This window comes from Dasypus novemcinctus, chromosome 4 (genome assembly GCF_030445035.2).
Source record: "Dasypus novemcinctus isolate mDasNov1 chromosome 4, mDasNov1.1.hap2, whole genome shotgun sequence".
NCBI classification, from domain to species: Eukaryota; Metazoa; Chordata; class Mammalia; order Cingulata; family Dasypodidae; genus Dasypus; species Dasypus novemcinctus.
In genome coordinates this window covers 166,051,939-166,064,528 of record NC_080676.1, presented here as the reverse complement: position 1 = coordinate 166,064,528, position 12,590 = coordinate 166,051,939, and the positions used below count along the sequence as shown (strand labels likewise).

Here is a 12,590-nt window from a genome sequence, read left to right as displayed (position 1 = left end):
GGGCCTCGAGAGCTAAAGCCCCAAAGAGGAGCAGCCCCGAATCTGGGGACATGGCCAAATAACGGGGTGCACTGGAAGCCACTGGGCCCCCAGGAGTGGGAGTGCTGAGCCCCCGGGAAAGCGCCCCTCAGGCCCGTCTGGGAGGAATTGTGACCAAGTCTGGTCCCCTGGGTGAGACCAGTGGCCCCTGAGACCAGGGCCGCCACGTCTGAACGGGCTCGAGGGGGCGTCCCGGGGCGGGCACCGACGGGCAGGCAGGAGGCCGAGGCCCCTGGGCTCGCCCTGGCTGGCCCCCGACAGCCCCCGCTGCGCCTGGAGGGCCCCAGATACTGCCCCCAACAGCCCCCTCATCCTATCAGCGACCCCCCCACCCAAAAACCAGGGGTGGAGGGGCAGGGACAGCTGCTCTGGGGTATTGGCCCCGCGTGGAGGAAGGTGCAGGCTGCAGGCAAGCGGGGCCACAAGTCGGGGTGGTGCCCCCTCCTCCCGCCCCACCTCCTCTGCTTGCCAGCCCTGCTCCGTGCGTGTGAGCGTGTGAGCATGTGCGTGTGTGTGCATGTTCCCAAACCCGCGTCTGAGTCCTTCCCTTCTCTCTGTCCTTCCCTGTCCAGAGATGTGTTCCAGCCTCCAAGCCACGTGCCCAGGATGCACCACCGCTGGGGTCCACCCTGGGTGCTGGGTCCCCCGCTATCTGGGTGCTGGTCTGCGCAGGGAACCCCTACTCCTGCTCCTGCCCCGGCCCCCCCGGGGGGTTGTCAGCCAGGGGCCGCCCCAGCTCAGGCTCCCACACACCAAGGTCTACGGCTGTCCCCCCAGGGGCTCTCCCCCCGCCCATATGGGCTGTTCTATGAGGGGTCCCTGTGGTGGGGGCTCATGATGCACGAAGCCCCCAGGAACGCAAGTCCTGGCAGAGGGGGCAGCCGGGCGGGGGGCCTTGGATCCAGGAGCAGGGAGGTGGACCATGGAGGGGGCAGCCAAGGGCCAGACTCGGCCATCCTTTTTTTTTTTTAATAAAAAGCTTTTTTTAATTTTTAGGAGATACCGGGGAACGAAGCCGGGACCTTGTACGTGGGTGCTCAGGCAAGGAGCTATGTCCACTCCCCATCTTTTTTTAAATGAAACAATTTTAATCAAATTCTCCAGTTGTTTCTAAAACGTACGTCACGCTTTATGTACTGCTGTTAATGATTTCGTCGCTTTACAGTTTTTCATGTTTTTAAACAGCTCTTCCCAGCGGCCGGAGTCCTGCACTGCCCAGCTCGGGGCATCAGATCCACCACTCGGATCATGCTTCCGGCCCGGGCTGGGCGTTGCCGGCCCCAGGGGTGCAGGGCACGACCCCAAGCCAGCGCCCTGCAGCGGGCATTGCGGGGCCCGGGCAGCGCCGGCCACGTCCGCGGCTCGGGCACTGCTCTCAGCGGCCAGCTCGTCTCCGTCCTGGCGGCCCCGGCGGGGCGGAGACACGTGTCCCCCGTGGTCCCTCGCCGTCCCTCTCGGAGCCTGAGCCCAGCGGCCGCGCACGCCGCGGGCGCTCGCGGGGAGGGCAGGGTCCCGGCCCGCATCAGGGGGGGAAGGCGGGCGCCTCGGCCAGCGGGCGGGACATGCTCTGCACGGCCCACTGCAGGATGCCGTCGAAGGAGTGCTGCGGGCAGGCGGGCACCTCGAGAGGACCGCCGGGAAGGTGGCATGCCCGCCCGGCCCCTGCGCGGCGCGGACAGGAGACCCCCGAACTTCACCCTCCCTCTCCCTTCCCCTCAAGGGGGCCCAGGGTGAGCCAGTCAGGGGGATGCTCGTCCAGGGCTCCACGGCCACCCCGAGCTCAGGCCCCCTGGGGCCAGGTCCTCCTCGCTCTGCTCGGGGCAGACACCCCAACGGGATGGGGTGGCGAGGCCAAATGCCCCCCCATTGCTCCAGGCTGGGTCGGGGTCCCCCCTCCCTCCGTCCAGCACCGTGAGTCACCCCTCACCCTCCCGGGGCCCCTGGAGCCCCCCAGGCCCCCGCCCCATCTGAGGTGCAGCGCCCACTGCCGGGGTCGGGCCTGGCCCCGTGGCCACCGGAACCCCAGGGTGCCCCACTGTACGCCGCAGGGACGCACGGGACCGGGGGCGGCCGGAGGAGCACGAGCTCCTGTCGAAAGAAGATGGGGCCCACTAAGGCCATTTGCTTCCCCGTGACTCTCACTGTCCATCTTGGGGTGAAGGGGTGTGAGTCGGGGGGGCTGAGTGGGAGACCCCAGGGGAGAGGTGCAGGACCCCCGCCGGGGACGCCACCTCCTCCGAGAGGCTCATGGGACACCGAGGGTCGGGGGGCCGGCGGGCTGCCAGGGGTCCTGGCCCGAGGCGCCAGCTCAGGAGCTGGGACCCCGCTGGCCCGGTCCCGCCCGCAGTGTCCATCGCCAGCTGGAAAGCGTGCCCTGTAACGCCTTCCCTCCTGCCCCGCACTCCTGGCGCCGCGGCGCTGGCTTCCTATGATCTAACCTTCGGGGTTTACTCTGTACTTGGTCCCACCAGGTCGCCGAGCTGACCTCGCCTGATGCCCTGACCGAGTAGGATGACATCCCAAGGCAGACGCCACGGGTGGCCGGAGAGGCCAATGGCCCCGAAGCCAGGACCGTGCTCCTAAAGGCACGCGCTCGGCAGCCCTGACGGGGCGGCGGGAGGACGCCTTCACGGGGGCGTGCACTGGGACGTCCGAGTCTAAACCCGACGAGCCACCGAGACCGACCCCGGGAGCAAGTGCGCCGTGCCTGTGGCGACCCGGGACGAGAGGGCGCCTGCTCACCAAACCCCACGGACCCGAGAGCGCGCCCCGCGGCCACCACGCAGCTTCCGGCCCTGGCTCCCGTCCTCTACCCATGAACACGCAGCCCCCAGCCCCACGTGGGACGGGTCTGGGGGAGACTCCCCAGTTCCCTGCTTGTGTGCGCGCCCTAAGCTGCCTTCCCACCGGCAGACAGGTTCTCCTCCGTGGCGCCGCCACGGGCAGTGGCCACGCCCGCGGGGACCCCCTCAGGACTCCCGGGGCCCCAGGGGGCTGTGTGGGGCTGGGGGCCCAGGGCAGGCCAGGTGTGCCCGGACCAGATGGAACCTTACCTCGCTCAGGAGGGCCTCCAGGTCGTCCCTCTGCGCTGCAGGCTCGTGCCCCGCGCCCACATCCCCCGCCTGGAACCCACAAGGCCCCGGGTCAGCCCAGCTCCCGCCGGCTGGCTGGGGCCACAGAAGCAGGACCCCTGCCCAGCCGGCCCAGGGCTGAGAGTGGGGGGCTTTCGGCAGGTGCCCCCCCCAGGCTGGGCCCCGAGAGCAGCCCCTGATGCCAGTTGCCTGGGGGCAGCCTGCCAGGGAAGCTGGCCCCCCGGGGGGAGCCGCTGCGATGGAGAGCTCGGCCCCGAGGGAGAAGGACGCGGCCCGGGCAGCCCCTCTCCCTCCAGGGAGCAGGGCTGGGGGCACCCGGGGTGGGGCTGGCACAGGGACCACGGCACAGGGCGCCCCGGGAGCGTGGCCATGCGGGGACCCCGTGAAACTGCCGCTTTGGCAGCTGGAAGCAGCTGGATCTCAGCTCATCCCGGGGCACCCAGGAGCGGGCCCCGACGGCCGGGGCCCTGGGCTGTGAGTGGGGTGGTGCGGAAGCCCCTTCGGGCCGGGTTTGGAGGATGCTGTGGGGGTGCCTGGGTGCACTCGGGAAGGATGGGGAGGTGACACCCCCACTCACGGGGATTCCCCTGGGGAAAGCGAGCCAGGGGAGGGGCAGCTCTGACGTTTTACTCAAAAACCGCCTTCTGTGCGTGACAATAAGGGGCCTTGGGGTGCAGAGGGCTCAGGTGGTCTGTGAGATAAAGCATCCGTGGGAGGCTTCCTGGAGGAGGGGGCGTCTGAGTGGGCTTGGTGGCCCCAGGGACACCTGAGGTGCACACAGCTGGCGGTGATGCCAGAGACGTTCGGGAAGAGGAGGGGGCGGTGGCAGGAGCCGATGGCCTGGGTCCCTGCTCCTGCCAGGCCCTTGCCCCCTGGGGCTCTGACCCCATATGTGAGAGGGAGGGGGTGGGACTCATTGCCACCCCTGCTGATTCGGGAGGGACAGGGAGGCCACTTGGAGGGGCTCGGGGAGCAGGCCGCAGCAAGGCCCCGCTGCAGGCAGACGGGAGGCTGACCCCCGCGGGCCCTGCCCGGTCAGCCCCGCCTGGCCCCGTCCCTGCCCCCAGCACAGCACGTCCAGCTCAGGGCGAGCCTGGCTCTGCACCTGCAGCATGCCCTTGGCCCCGGCTGGCTCCCCTGGAGCCCATGTCCCCATCTGACAAGCAGGACACCACGAGGACAGAGAGAGCTGCCCGCTGTCGGGATCGGGCCGAATTTACTGGGGGGGGAGCGGGGGCTGTCGGGATCCTGGGCCAGATCACAAGGGGGGGGCAGCACTGAGCCTGCTTCACTCAAGGTCAGCCTGGAGGCCCCTCCTCGCCAGGGACGTGGGCTCTGGGCACCCAGGGCTGCGGGTGGGGGGCTTGGGGGGGCTTGGGGGTCCAAGTAACTTGTGAGAGTCTAGCGTGGAACCAGCGATTCCAGAGCTGGTATTACCTGGGTTGCTTCCTTTTTAAAAAGACTTAAGTTACCAAAAAGGAGGGACTTGGAGGAAAGCGTTTTTAAAATCGTGAACACGAGCTGAGCGGCAGGTGCAGGCCGCGAGCTGGCGCCCCGGTGCTCGTCCCCATGCCCGCACCCGACTCTGCCCACTCTTTGGGGCCGGCGCGAAGCCCACGCCGTGGCCCCAGGCCCTGAGGGGGGGACGGCACTGACCTTGGCGGGCCCAGTTGCTGAGCGGCCAGGGCTCGGGGCGGGCGCCCTCTCCCCGGGGGCGGGAGCAGGGTCTCCAGAGCAGGCCTTGCAGCGCGGGGCGGCCCTGTGCACAGGAGAGGAGGGGCTGGCCCCAGCGCGCCCCAACGGGGGTGTGGGAGGCACTCGCAGGCCCCCGGGGTGCCGGCCTCGCCCACCGCCCCACCCCCGCCTCTGCCACTCCCATGGGACCCCACCCCCCAGTCTCCCTGCCTTGCTCTGCTCTCCTGCCCGGCTCGCAGCTGAGCACCGAGCACTGAGCACTCACCCGGGCCGCGCGGCGCCCGTGGGGAAGTGGCAGTGCCAGTGGAAGGCGGCGGCGCAGTGTGCGCATCTGAGCGCCTCCGCGCCGTCCCCGCACACGCCACAGCGCGCGCCCGCCGCGAGGCCCTGCGAGGACAGCGACAGCGCACACGTGACCCTGCAACCCCCGCCACGGACCCCCGTTATTCCAGGGCAGGGGTCTGCGTGGCTCCCTGGGCCCAACTTGCCACCTTCTCGTCCCAGGTCCACCCGCCTGGCTCCCTGAAGTCCGACCCGCTCTCCCCACCCCACCGCACCCCCGCCCCGGGGCCCCTCACCTGCTGGCCCTCGGGGCCCGCACACAGGAGGGGACGCAGGGCTGAGGCGTCCAGCACGGGCAGGGGGCTGGCGGCAGGCGGGGCCAGCAGGTGCTTGTAGGCGAGCGTGGCGTCCCCCGTGGCCGGGGGCTCCCTGGGCAGCCCCCTGTCCTCCTCTGCCACCGGCCTCAGTCCCAGGAGGGCCTGGAGCAGAGGGTCAGTCTCGGGGGTGGGGGTGGGCAGGGGACACCCCACACACCCAGAGGGTGGGGACGCTGGTTCCTCGCCGCCCCCGGCAGCCAGAGAGCAGGACGGGTGAGAAGAGTCCACGTCGGGGCGGGAAAGGCTGGACGTGGTCCCCACTCCGTGGCTTTCCCCATGGGCTCGATCCTTCCCCACGGAAGAATGGGGGTGCCCGTGGCCTTAGCGTGGCCAGCACCCTGGATCTGTGGAGCATCCATCCTCAGGCCCCTGGACTGCAGGGGGCAGCTTAAAACCACTTTTGGAAAAAGTCCTCTGTGGTCTTGTGGCCCCCTGGTTTGGGAGTGCGGCACCGAGGCCACTCACCGGAGCCTGGGAAGTCCAGGTGGGACAGTCTCAGCTTTCCAGGGGCCGGGGTGCCCCTGTTCTAGTCTAGAAAGCCGGGCTGGGGCAGCCAGCGGGGTGGGGCCATGATTCCGTGGCCTGGGCTGCCTGGCCCTGAGGGTGGCCAGGACAGAGCACTCCAGGGGACAGTGGACGGGCAGGCGACCCGGCCGGAAGTGGCCTGAGCATACCAGGGTCTCGAGGAGCGGCTCCTGGGGCCGGGGACCCTCAGCCCGGGGCAGGTCCCGTGGGGCTCCTCCTGGGGCACAGCTGGGGCACCTCCAGGTCCCACTGCCCACGTCGTCACCAGTCAGAGGCATGCAGGGACAAGGCAGAAGGGATAATAGGCTCCTGCACCTGCAGGGCAGGGCGGTCCGGGAATCCCCCAGGTCGCCCTCTCCTCGGACAGGAGGGGAAACCGAGGCCCAGATAGGGCAGGGGGCAGAGCCACCGTGGAAGCCCTTGGCCCCCACTTGGGACCTGCCGGTCAGCAGGAGGGCGGGGAGGCGGGTGTTCACGCCACCGGCACGGCCAGCGGACCCTCTGCACATCAGGGGGCTTCTCCGGGCACCTCAAGAATTCTCCCGGCTGCCCCTGCTGGCCAGGCAGGGCCAGGGGGTCGGGGGGAGGGTGGGGTCCGGGCACCCCACCTGGGGCTCACCCCCCGGAAACTGGAGACTCCTTGCACTGCCAGCCCCGGGTGTGGGGAGCAGGGGTGGGGCGGGTGCTGGAGGGGGAGGCCCACCTGGGGACGCCAGGCAGGGGCGGGGACAGGCAGGCCAGGTGGAAGGCGCGGGGGCAGCCGTCGCAGCAGATGAGCTCGCCACCGTCCCGGCACACGGCGCACTCGTCCTCGTTCTTCTAGCGCGGCCAGACACAGGCGTCCTGGCTGCCAGGGCGGGGGTGCCCGGGCGGCCTCCCCAGGGGCACCGGCCCCTGGCAGGGGCAGCCCACGCTCCCTCCCACTTCCCCGTGCTGGCGGGTACCCGAGAGCCTGCCCACCCCCCGCCCGCGGGTCCCCCATCCTCCCTAGGTCCCTGGATGGCCCCGGTGCTCCCGGCAGAGCCTGCCAACAGGGACCACCCACCCCACCCACGGGCGCACCGCGGGCAGCTCGCCCAGCTGGCACGTGCGTCCAGACGCCGTGGCTTTAGGAGCCGGGAAGGGCCGCAGGTTCTGGGACTTATTTGAATTTTTACAAGGACTGTGTTACGCCTGGGGCGTTACCTGGAGGGGCTGCAGCTCGCTGGGGGGAGCAGGCGGGGCGTGCGCCCTGCCCTGCGGGCCTGACCTGGGGTCTCCTCCGCTCTGCGAGGGAGAGGGCAGGGTCACCGACAGGAGGCCCCCTGGGACCACCCGGGACCGCGGGGCGGGGGAGCCCAGGGCCGGGCCTCCGGGGACACCGGGCTGCACTCACCGGAGCCGCGCCCTTGGCTCGGACGAGGGGCTTCAGGCTGCCCCCGCTGCGCGCTCTGCTCCTGCCCCCACCGGGGTCTTCCAACTTGCTGGGCGTGTAAAACTCCCCTCCCACCTGGATGCACTTCTTGGAGCCACCTGTGGTGGGGGCAGGGATGCTGACAGCCCCGGGCCCTCACCTGCCCGGGGCCTCACCTGCCCCCCCCGCCTCACCTGCCCCGGGCCTCACCTGACCCCGGCCTCACCTGCCCCGGGCTCTCACCTGCCCTCTGGCTCTCACCAGCTCCTGGCCCTCACCTGCCTTGGTTCTCCCCTGCCCTTGGCCCTCACCTATCCTCTGTTCTCACCTGCCCTCGGCCCTCACCTGTCCTTGGCCTTCACCTGCTCCACTGCGCCCCTGCCTGACCCTTTACGCCAACACCAAGGCTGGCGGGCAGCACTGGACCCCCTTGGCCGCACTGCAGGACCCCTGGCCCGCTGCAGGCGGGGCCAGCGGGGGACTCAGTGCCGTCTCCAGAGCTCGCCGCTCCCCTCCCTCCGCCGCACCCTGGCTGAGCCTGGGGCCGGGGTGCTGGCCGCAGACAGGGAGTTCCTGCTGGGGGCCCTTGGGCGGCCCCGGTGGGTGGGTCAGGGGCTGGCTGCCCTTGGCGTGCCCCGCGGTGCCCAGCAGAGGAGCTGCCACGGCAGGGGCTGCTGGTGAACGGGGCCCGCCTGTGGCTGTGTCCAGCGGACACTGATGGACCGCACCGGGCCACACCAGGGGTCAGTCAGCCTCCTGGTGATGTTGGAGGAGTGGCCGGGTCAGGGGGTCTGGACCCTCACCATGCCATGCCCCAGGAGCAAGCCAGGGGTCAGGAAAAGAGCAGCTGGGGGGCTGGAGGCGACAGGCAGCCCTGGTTGCTGGGCAGAGCCACGGCGCAGGCTTCAGGCTGCGGGGGAAGGTTCGCGGATGCACCCCTGGACCCTGAAGGGGCTGCCTCTGACGCAGGCGACGCAGCCACTCGGGCATCAGCGCTGGGTGCAGCCCGGCGCCAGGCCCCGCCACAGCCCCAGCGCTGCGCGTCCACCTCCCGCCTCCCTGGGGCGGCCAGGGAGCCACGGCACGGCCGTCCTCCTCCGGGGCGGGGGCCTGCCTCTGCCCGGCCCCCTGGGGCCCCGCGCCGCTACCTGACTCAAACACCTGCTGGATGAGGATCCCCTCCACGGCCCCGCGGGCTCCGGGGACGTCCCCGGTGGACACGGCCACGGCTCTCTGGACCGAAGCAGACACGGCCTGAATGCCTGGGGACAGAACCACCGAATGGGGGGGTCGGTCGTGCGTGGGGAGGGCCCGGCGGGAGGCCCCCCCGGCCCCCGTGTCCTCGGCCCTGTCCTTGGGCAGGTCTCTGGGCCCCTGAGCCCTGGGGGGGGGACTGGCTGTGTGTGCAGAGGGAGAGTCTAAGGCTGCCTTCAGGGGGGCAATGGGTCTGAGCTGGCCGCACAGGGGCCACTGGGGACCCCCAGCTCTGTGAGCAGAAGCTGGAGCGGGTGCCGTGCTGGGGGCATGGAGAGGAAGGTTCTGGAAGCAGAGGTGGTGGGTGAGGTGGACAGCAGGCAGCAGGGGAGGGCCCTACGGTGTCCAGCTGAGCCCCTGGAGGAGGGTCTCAGGGCCTGGGGGCTGCAGCGAGGCACGTTGGGGACAGGCACCCGCACGTCCGGCCCGAGGCAGCCCCCCCCAGGTCTGCTGTGCAGCCGCCGGCCTGGCCCCGCTGGCCCTGCTCCCCGAGAGGCCCTCGGGGGGCAGGCGGCCCCCAGCCCCACCCCCCGGCCCCACGGGCGGCACTCACCGTTCCCGAGCGGGAGGCCCTGCGGCTCGGCCGTGCCCTCGGGCTTCTTGGCCGTCTTGGGCTTCGGGTGGGAGCCTGGGGGGGGCGGAAGCCGGAGCAGCTGGCCCCTGTCCCCTCTGGGGGCGAATACCAGGGCCGGCCGGGGCACGGCGTGGCGGGCAGCGTGGCGGGGTGGGCACAGGAGCCCTGCTCCCCCGCTCCCCGGGCGCCCCTTCGCGTTACCAGGCTGTTTCCTCATCGGTGAGGTGGAAGGAGAACCGACCTGCCTCTTCCCAAGACCCCCAGGGAGCTCGGCGAGGGGGGCAGAGGGAGGCGTGAGGCCTGGCCAGCTGATTACACAGAGGGAAACCGAGGCAGCGAAGGGGGCCCGGGGCAGCGGCCGCGAGCCTGGGGCTGGGCTGGGGCTGGCCGGGGGCTGTGGCAGCAAGTCCCCGCTGGGCACCTGGACTGGGGCCGGCCCGCGGGGTCGGGGCTGCCGGCGGGGCGGCCCGCGCCTCCTCTGGGGCCTTCCTCTTGGCGGGGGGCCTGGGCGGCAGAGCAGGGGCCTTGGGGCCGGTGGGGGGCCTCCGCGCCTTCCGGGGCTGGCTGAGGTCCACGTCTGCGGGGCCAGGGCAGGGGCCGAGCCTCAGCACCTTTCCCGGCCCCCCGGGGCCTGGACCAGGGCCGGGGGCGAGGCTGGGGCCCCCCCGAAAAGCTCCCCGGGAGGTCAGCCCACCCCCGTGTGACATCTTCTCCGGCACGGGGGTGCCCCAGCCCCCAGCGCCCCCACCTTTGGGGAAACTGTCCAAAATGGGCTGCAGCCGGGCGTATCTCTCCAGGTTGTAGTCCTTGAAGAGAACCTTCCAGAAGTCCAGGATGGTGGCCGCGTCTTGGGTCAGGAGCCAGGAGAGGAGGGCGTGGAAGGCCTGGGGGCAGCCCTCCTTGTCCTTCAGCCTCAGGGTCTCCTGAAGCGAGAGCGGCGGAGCTGGGGGTGGCTAGGGGAGGGGGCCCTGCCTTACGTGATCAGACAACCCTTCGCAGCCTGCGCTCTTGGGCTGGAGGGCGAGGACCCCCACTCACGGCGGGGGACAGTGGGGTAGCGCCCTCTCTGGGGCCTGAGCAGGCGCTGGGGGCCCCCCGGCCCGTGGGGTGGGGTGGGGGCCCTGGCACCCGTGCGGGGCCCACCTGGAACCTGTCCTCGGGGACCACGTCGTGGTCGGCCAGCGCGTGCAGCAGCGGGAAGGCGCTGTCCACCGCCACGGCGATGTCTGTGCGGTGCCGCCGCAGGAGCCGGCGCAGCGCCGCGTCCCCTCCGGGCCGCGCCTCGCTCGCCATCCGGCCACCACGGGGTCTCGGGGTGTCGGGCTTGGGGCGCCGCGGGGGACGCGGAGTGGAGGGGTCCCCAGGACTCTCCCGGGTCGGCCTCTGGGGCTTCCCGCGTGTCTGTCCGTCCGCCCCACCGGACCCTCCCTGGCACCTGCGGGCACTGCTGGCCGCCCCTTCCCGCCCCTGCCCTGCAGGGCTGGTTATACCCGCGGGAGGAGCAGGGGCCATGGCAGGAGCCAATCAGGGCTGGCCGGGCCGCTGGGGTAGGGGAGGAGGAGAAACCCCCGGGGCCCTCCCCACACCCCCACCCAGCCCTGGAGGCGTGGCTTTCCTTCCCGGGTGCTGGAAACTTCTGGCCCTGCCTGTCTCACTCACGGGACGGCTGCTCTGGGGCCCAGGCCCCCAGGTCTCTCGTCCCCTAAGTGGTCCTGGCCAGGCCCCATGCGGCCGCCCAGAGGGCCCTGTCCAGTCCCGGGAAAGCCCGCAGAGGGGGCTTCCTTCACCCCAGGCCCAAAACCGCAGTCCCTCCAGGGCCAGATCAAAACCACAGCGGGGATAGGTTTGGGGCAGGGGTCCCAGGTGGGACAGGGGGACTCGTTGCTGCCCCCGCCTTGGGTGCGAGTCCTTGGTCAGGGACCTGGGCCTGGCCAGAGGGATCAGACAGAGGGGTCTCAGTCTGACGGAGGAGACGGGGCAGCCAGTGGCCGCAGGGCCCCGCCCCGCCTCCGTGCTGGCCCTGCCCTGCTGGCTGTGACGCGGGCCCATCTCTGGGCCTCGGTCCCTCCTCTGCAAAACAAGCACACTGGACAGAAGACCCCAATCAGGCACATCCTGTGGCCTAGAAAAGAAAGTGCTGGAAGCAGCTAACCTTATGGCAGGCGCTGGTCCCATAGGGGCCACGTGCGGCCTGGGCTGTCTCCTGGGGGAGCCCGCGTGAGCACGGAGCTTCTGGGGCGGGGAGGGAGGGCGGCATCCTGGAGGGGTGCAGAGAAGTAGGGGATGGGGTGGACAGGGCGTCCAGGACCCGAGCCCCCCGCAAGGCCTGGGGAGTGGGGATGGGCGGCGACGGGTCAGGCTGGGCATGTGTTCGAAAGCCGCCGCGGCTGTGTGGTTTGGGCTACAGAGCGTCTGCGTGGCGCGGGGAGGCGGGCGACGCAGTGGACTCTCACGGGGCTGCTCGGGGAGACGAGAGCCCGAGTTGGGGTGCTGGGAGCCTGAGGTGGGGTGACGGCGAGAGGTATCGCTGAGTCATCTCACCTGGGTTGGCTGTGAGGTTTTGTGCTGAGACGGGAGCTCAGGACGGAGAGCAGAGAGGGGCGCTGCCTCCCTGCACGGGGAGCCCTGCCTCAGTTTCCCTTCCTGCCTCCAGGCCCAGGGCCCCACCTGAGACTTCAGCTCTGACCACGCTGAGATTGGCTTCTCAGGAAGGTCGAGGTGGCCGCCGTGGCAGGGAGCCCAGGGCCTGTGCCTGGGTGCACAGGAGTAGCGGGGGTGTCAGGGCTGCTGTGGAATGTTCCAGGAGCCGGACTTCGCGTTGCCCGCCCCGGCTCTGGGACCTCCGGCCGCAGTGCCGCGGCTTGGGGTGTGGACGCCTGTTCTAGAGTCAGGCGTGCCCTGTGCCTCCTGAGCACCGAGGGGGTCCCCGCCCTCCAGGCAACGCCGGAATGGGGCCGCCCATGGGGCAGGCGTGCCCCTGACCCCGCCGAGCTGGGGCACCTGCCCAGGGGCTTTTCCTGCTCTCTCCTGCGCGTGTGTCTACCGGTAAAAACACGAAAGGAGCCTAAACCAGTCCCTCGTCACCGAGGCTTGGCCCCCGTTCCCAGCAGTGCCTTAGAAGGTCCCCAGCCTTTTACCACTGCCGGCTGGGGTCTCCTGAATGCCATGTTACACAGCACCACACGGCCAGCAGCCCCGAAATCCACGCCTAAGGCACCAGTGGCCGTGGAGCCCCGTCCCCCAGCGTCACCGTCCCAATGTCACTCCTTGGGCTGGGGGACTGGGGGGCAGCTTCAGGATGAGTCGACCGTTAAGGGGGAATTAAACCCACTGAGGAAGCTCAAAGTCCCCACTTGGCG

At 70.7% G+C, this 12,590-nt stretch overlaps 1 protein-coding gene across 1 annotated transcript; it reads right to left on the bottom strand.

Moving 5' to 3' along the window:
• Positions 1–1,561: 1,561 nt before the first annotated feature.
• On the bottom strand, positions 1,562–10,524 carry AIRE (autoimmune regulator). The gene is made up of 14 exons (XM_058296495.1): positions 10,375–10,524; positions 9,980–10,154; positions 9,653–9,808; positions 9,211–9,285; positions 8,552–8,665; positions 7,386–7,522; positions 7,196–7,276; positions 6,714–6,829; positions 6,160–6,259; positions 5,405–5,587; positions 5,092–5,213; positions 4,788–4,890; positions 3,093–3,161; positions 1,562–1,642 (listed from the first exon to the last, which is right to left on the bottom strand). The coding sequence occupies exons 1-14, from the start codon at positions 10,522–10,524 to the stop codon at positions 1,562–1,564; spliced, it is 1,662 nt and encodes a 553-aa protein (XP_058152478.1).
• Positions 10,525–12,590: the final 2,066 nt, after the last annotated feature.

Coding starts and splice junctions, on each gene's coding strand:
- AIRE (XM_058296495.1), bottom strand. CDS start 10,524: ATGGCGAGCGAGGCGCGGCCCGGAGGGGACGCGGCGCTGCGCCGGCTC. Junction 5,214..5,404: donor CGGGCCCCGAGGGCCAGCAG/GTGAGGGGCCCC, acceptor CTGTCCTCGCAG/GGCCTCGCGGCGGGCGCGCG. Junction 1,643..3,092: donor TGGAGGCCCTCCTGAGCGAG/GTAAGGTTCCAT, acceptor GCCTGCCCGCAG/CACTCCTTCGACGGCATCCT.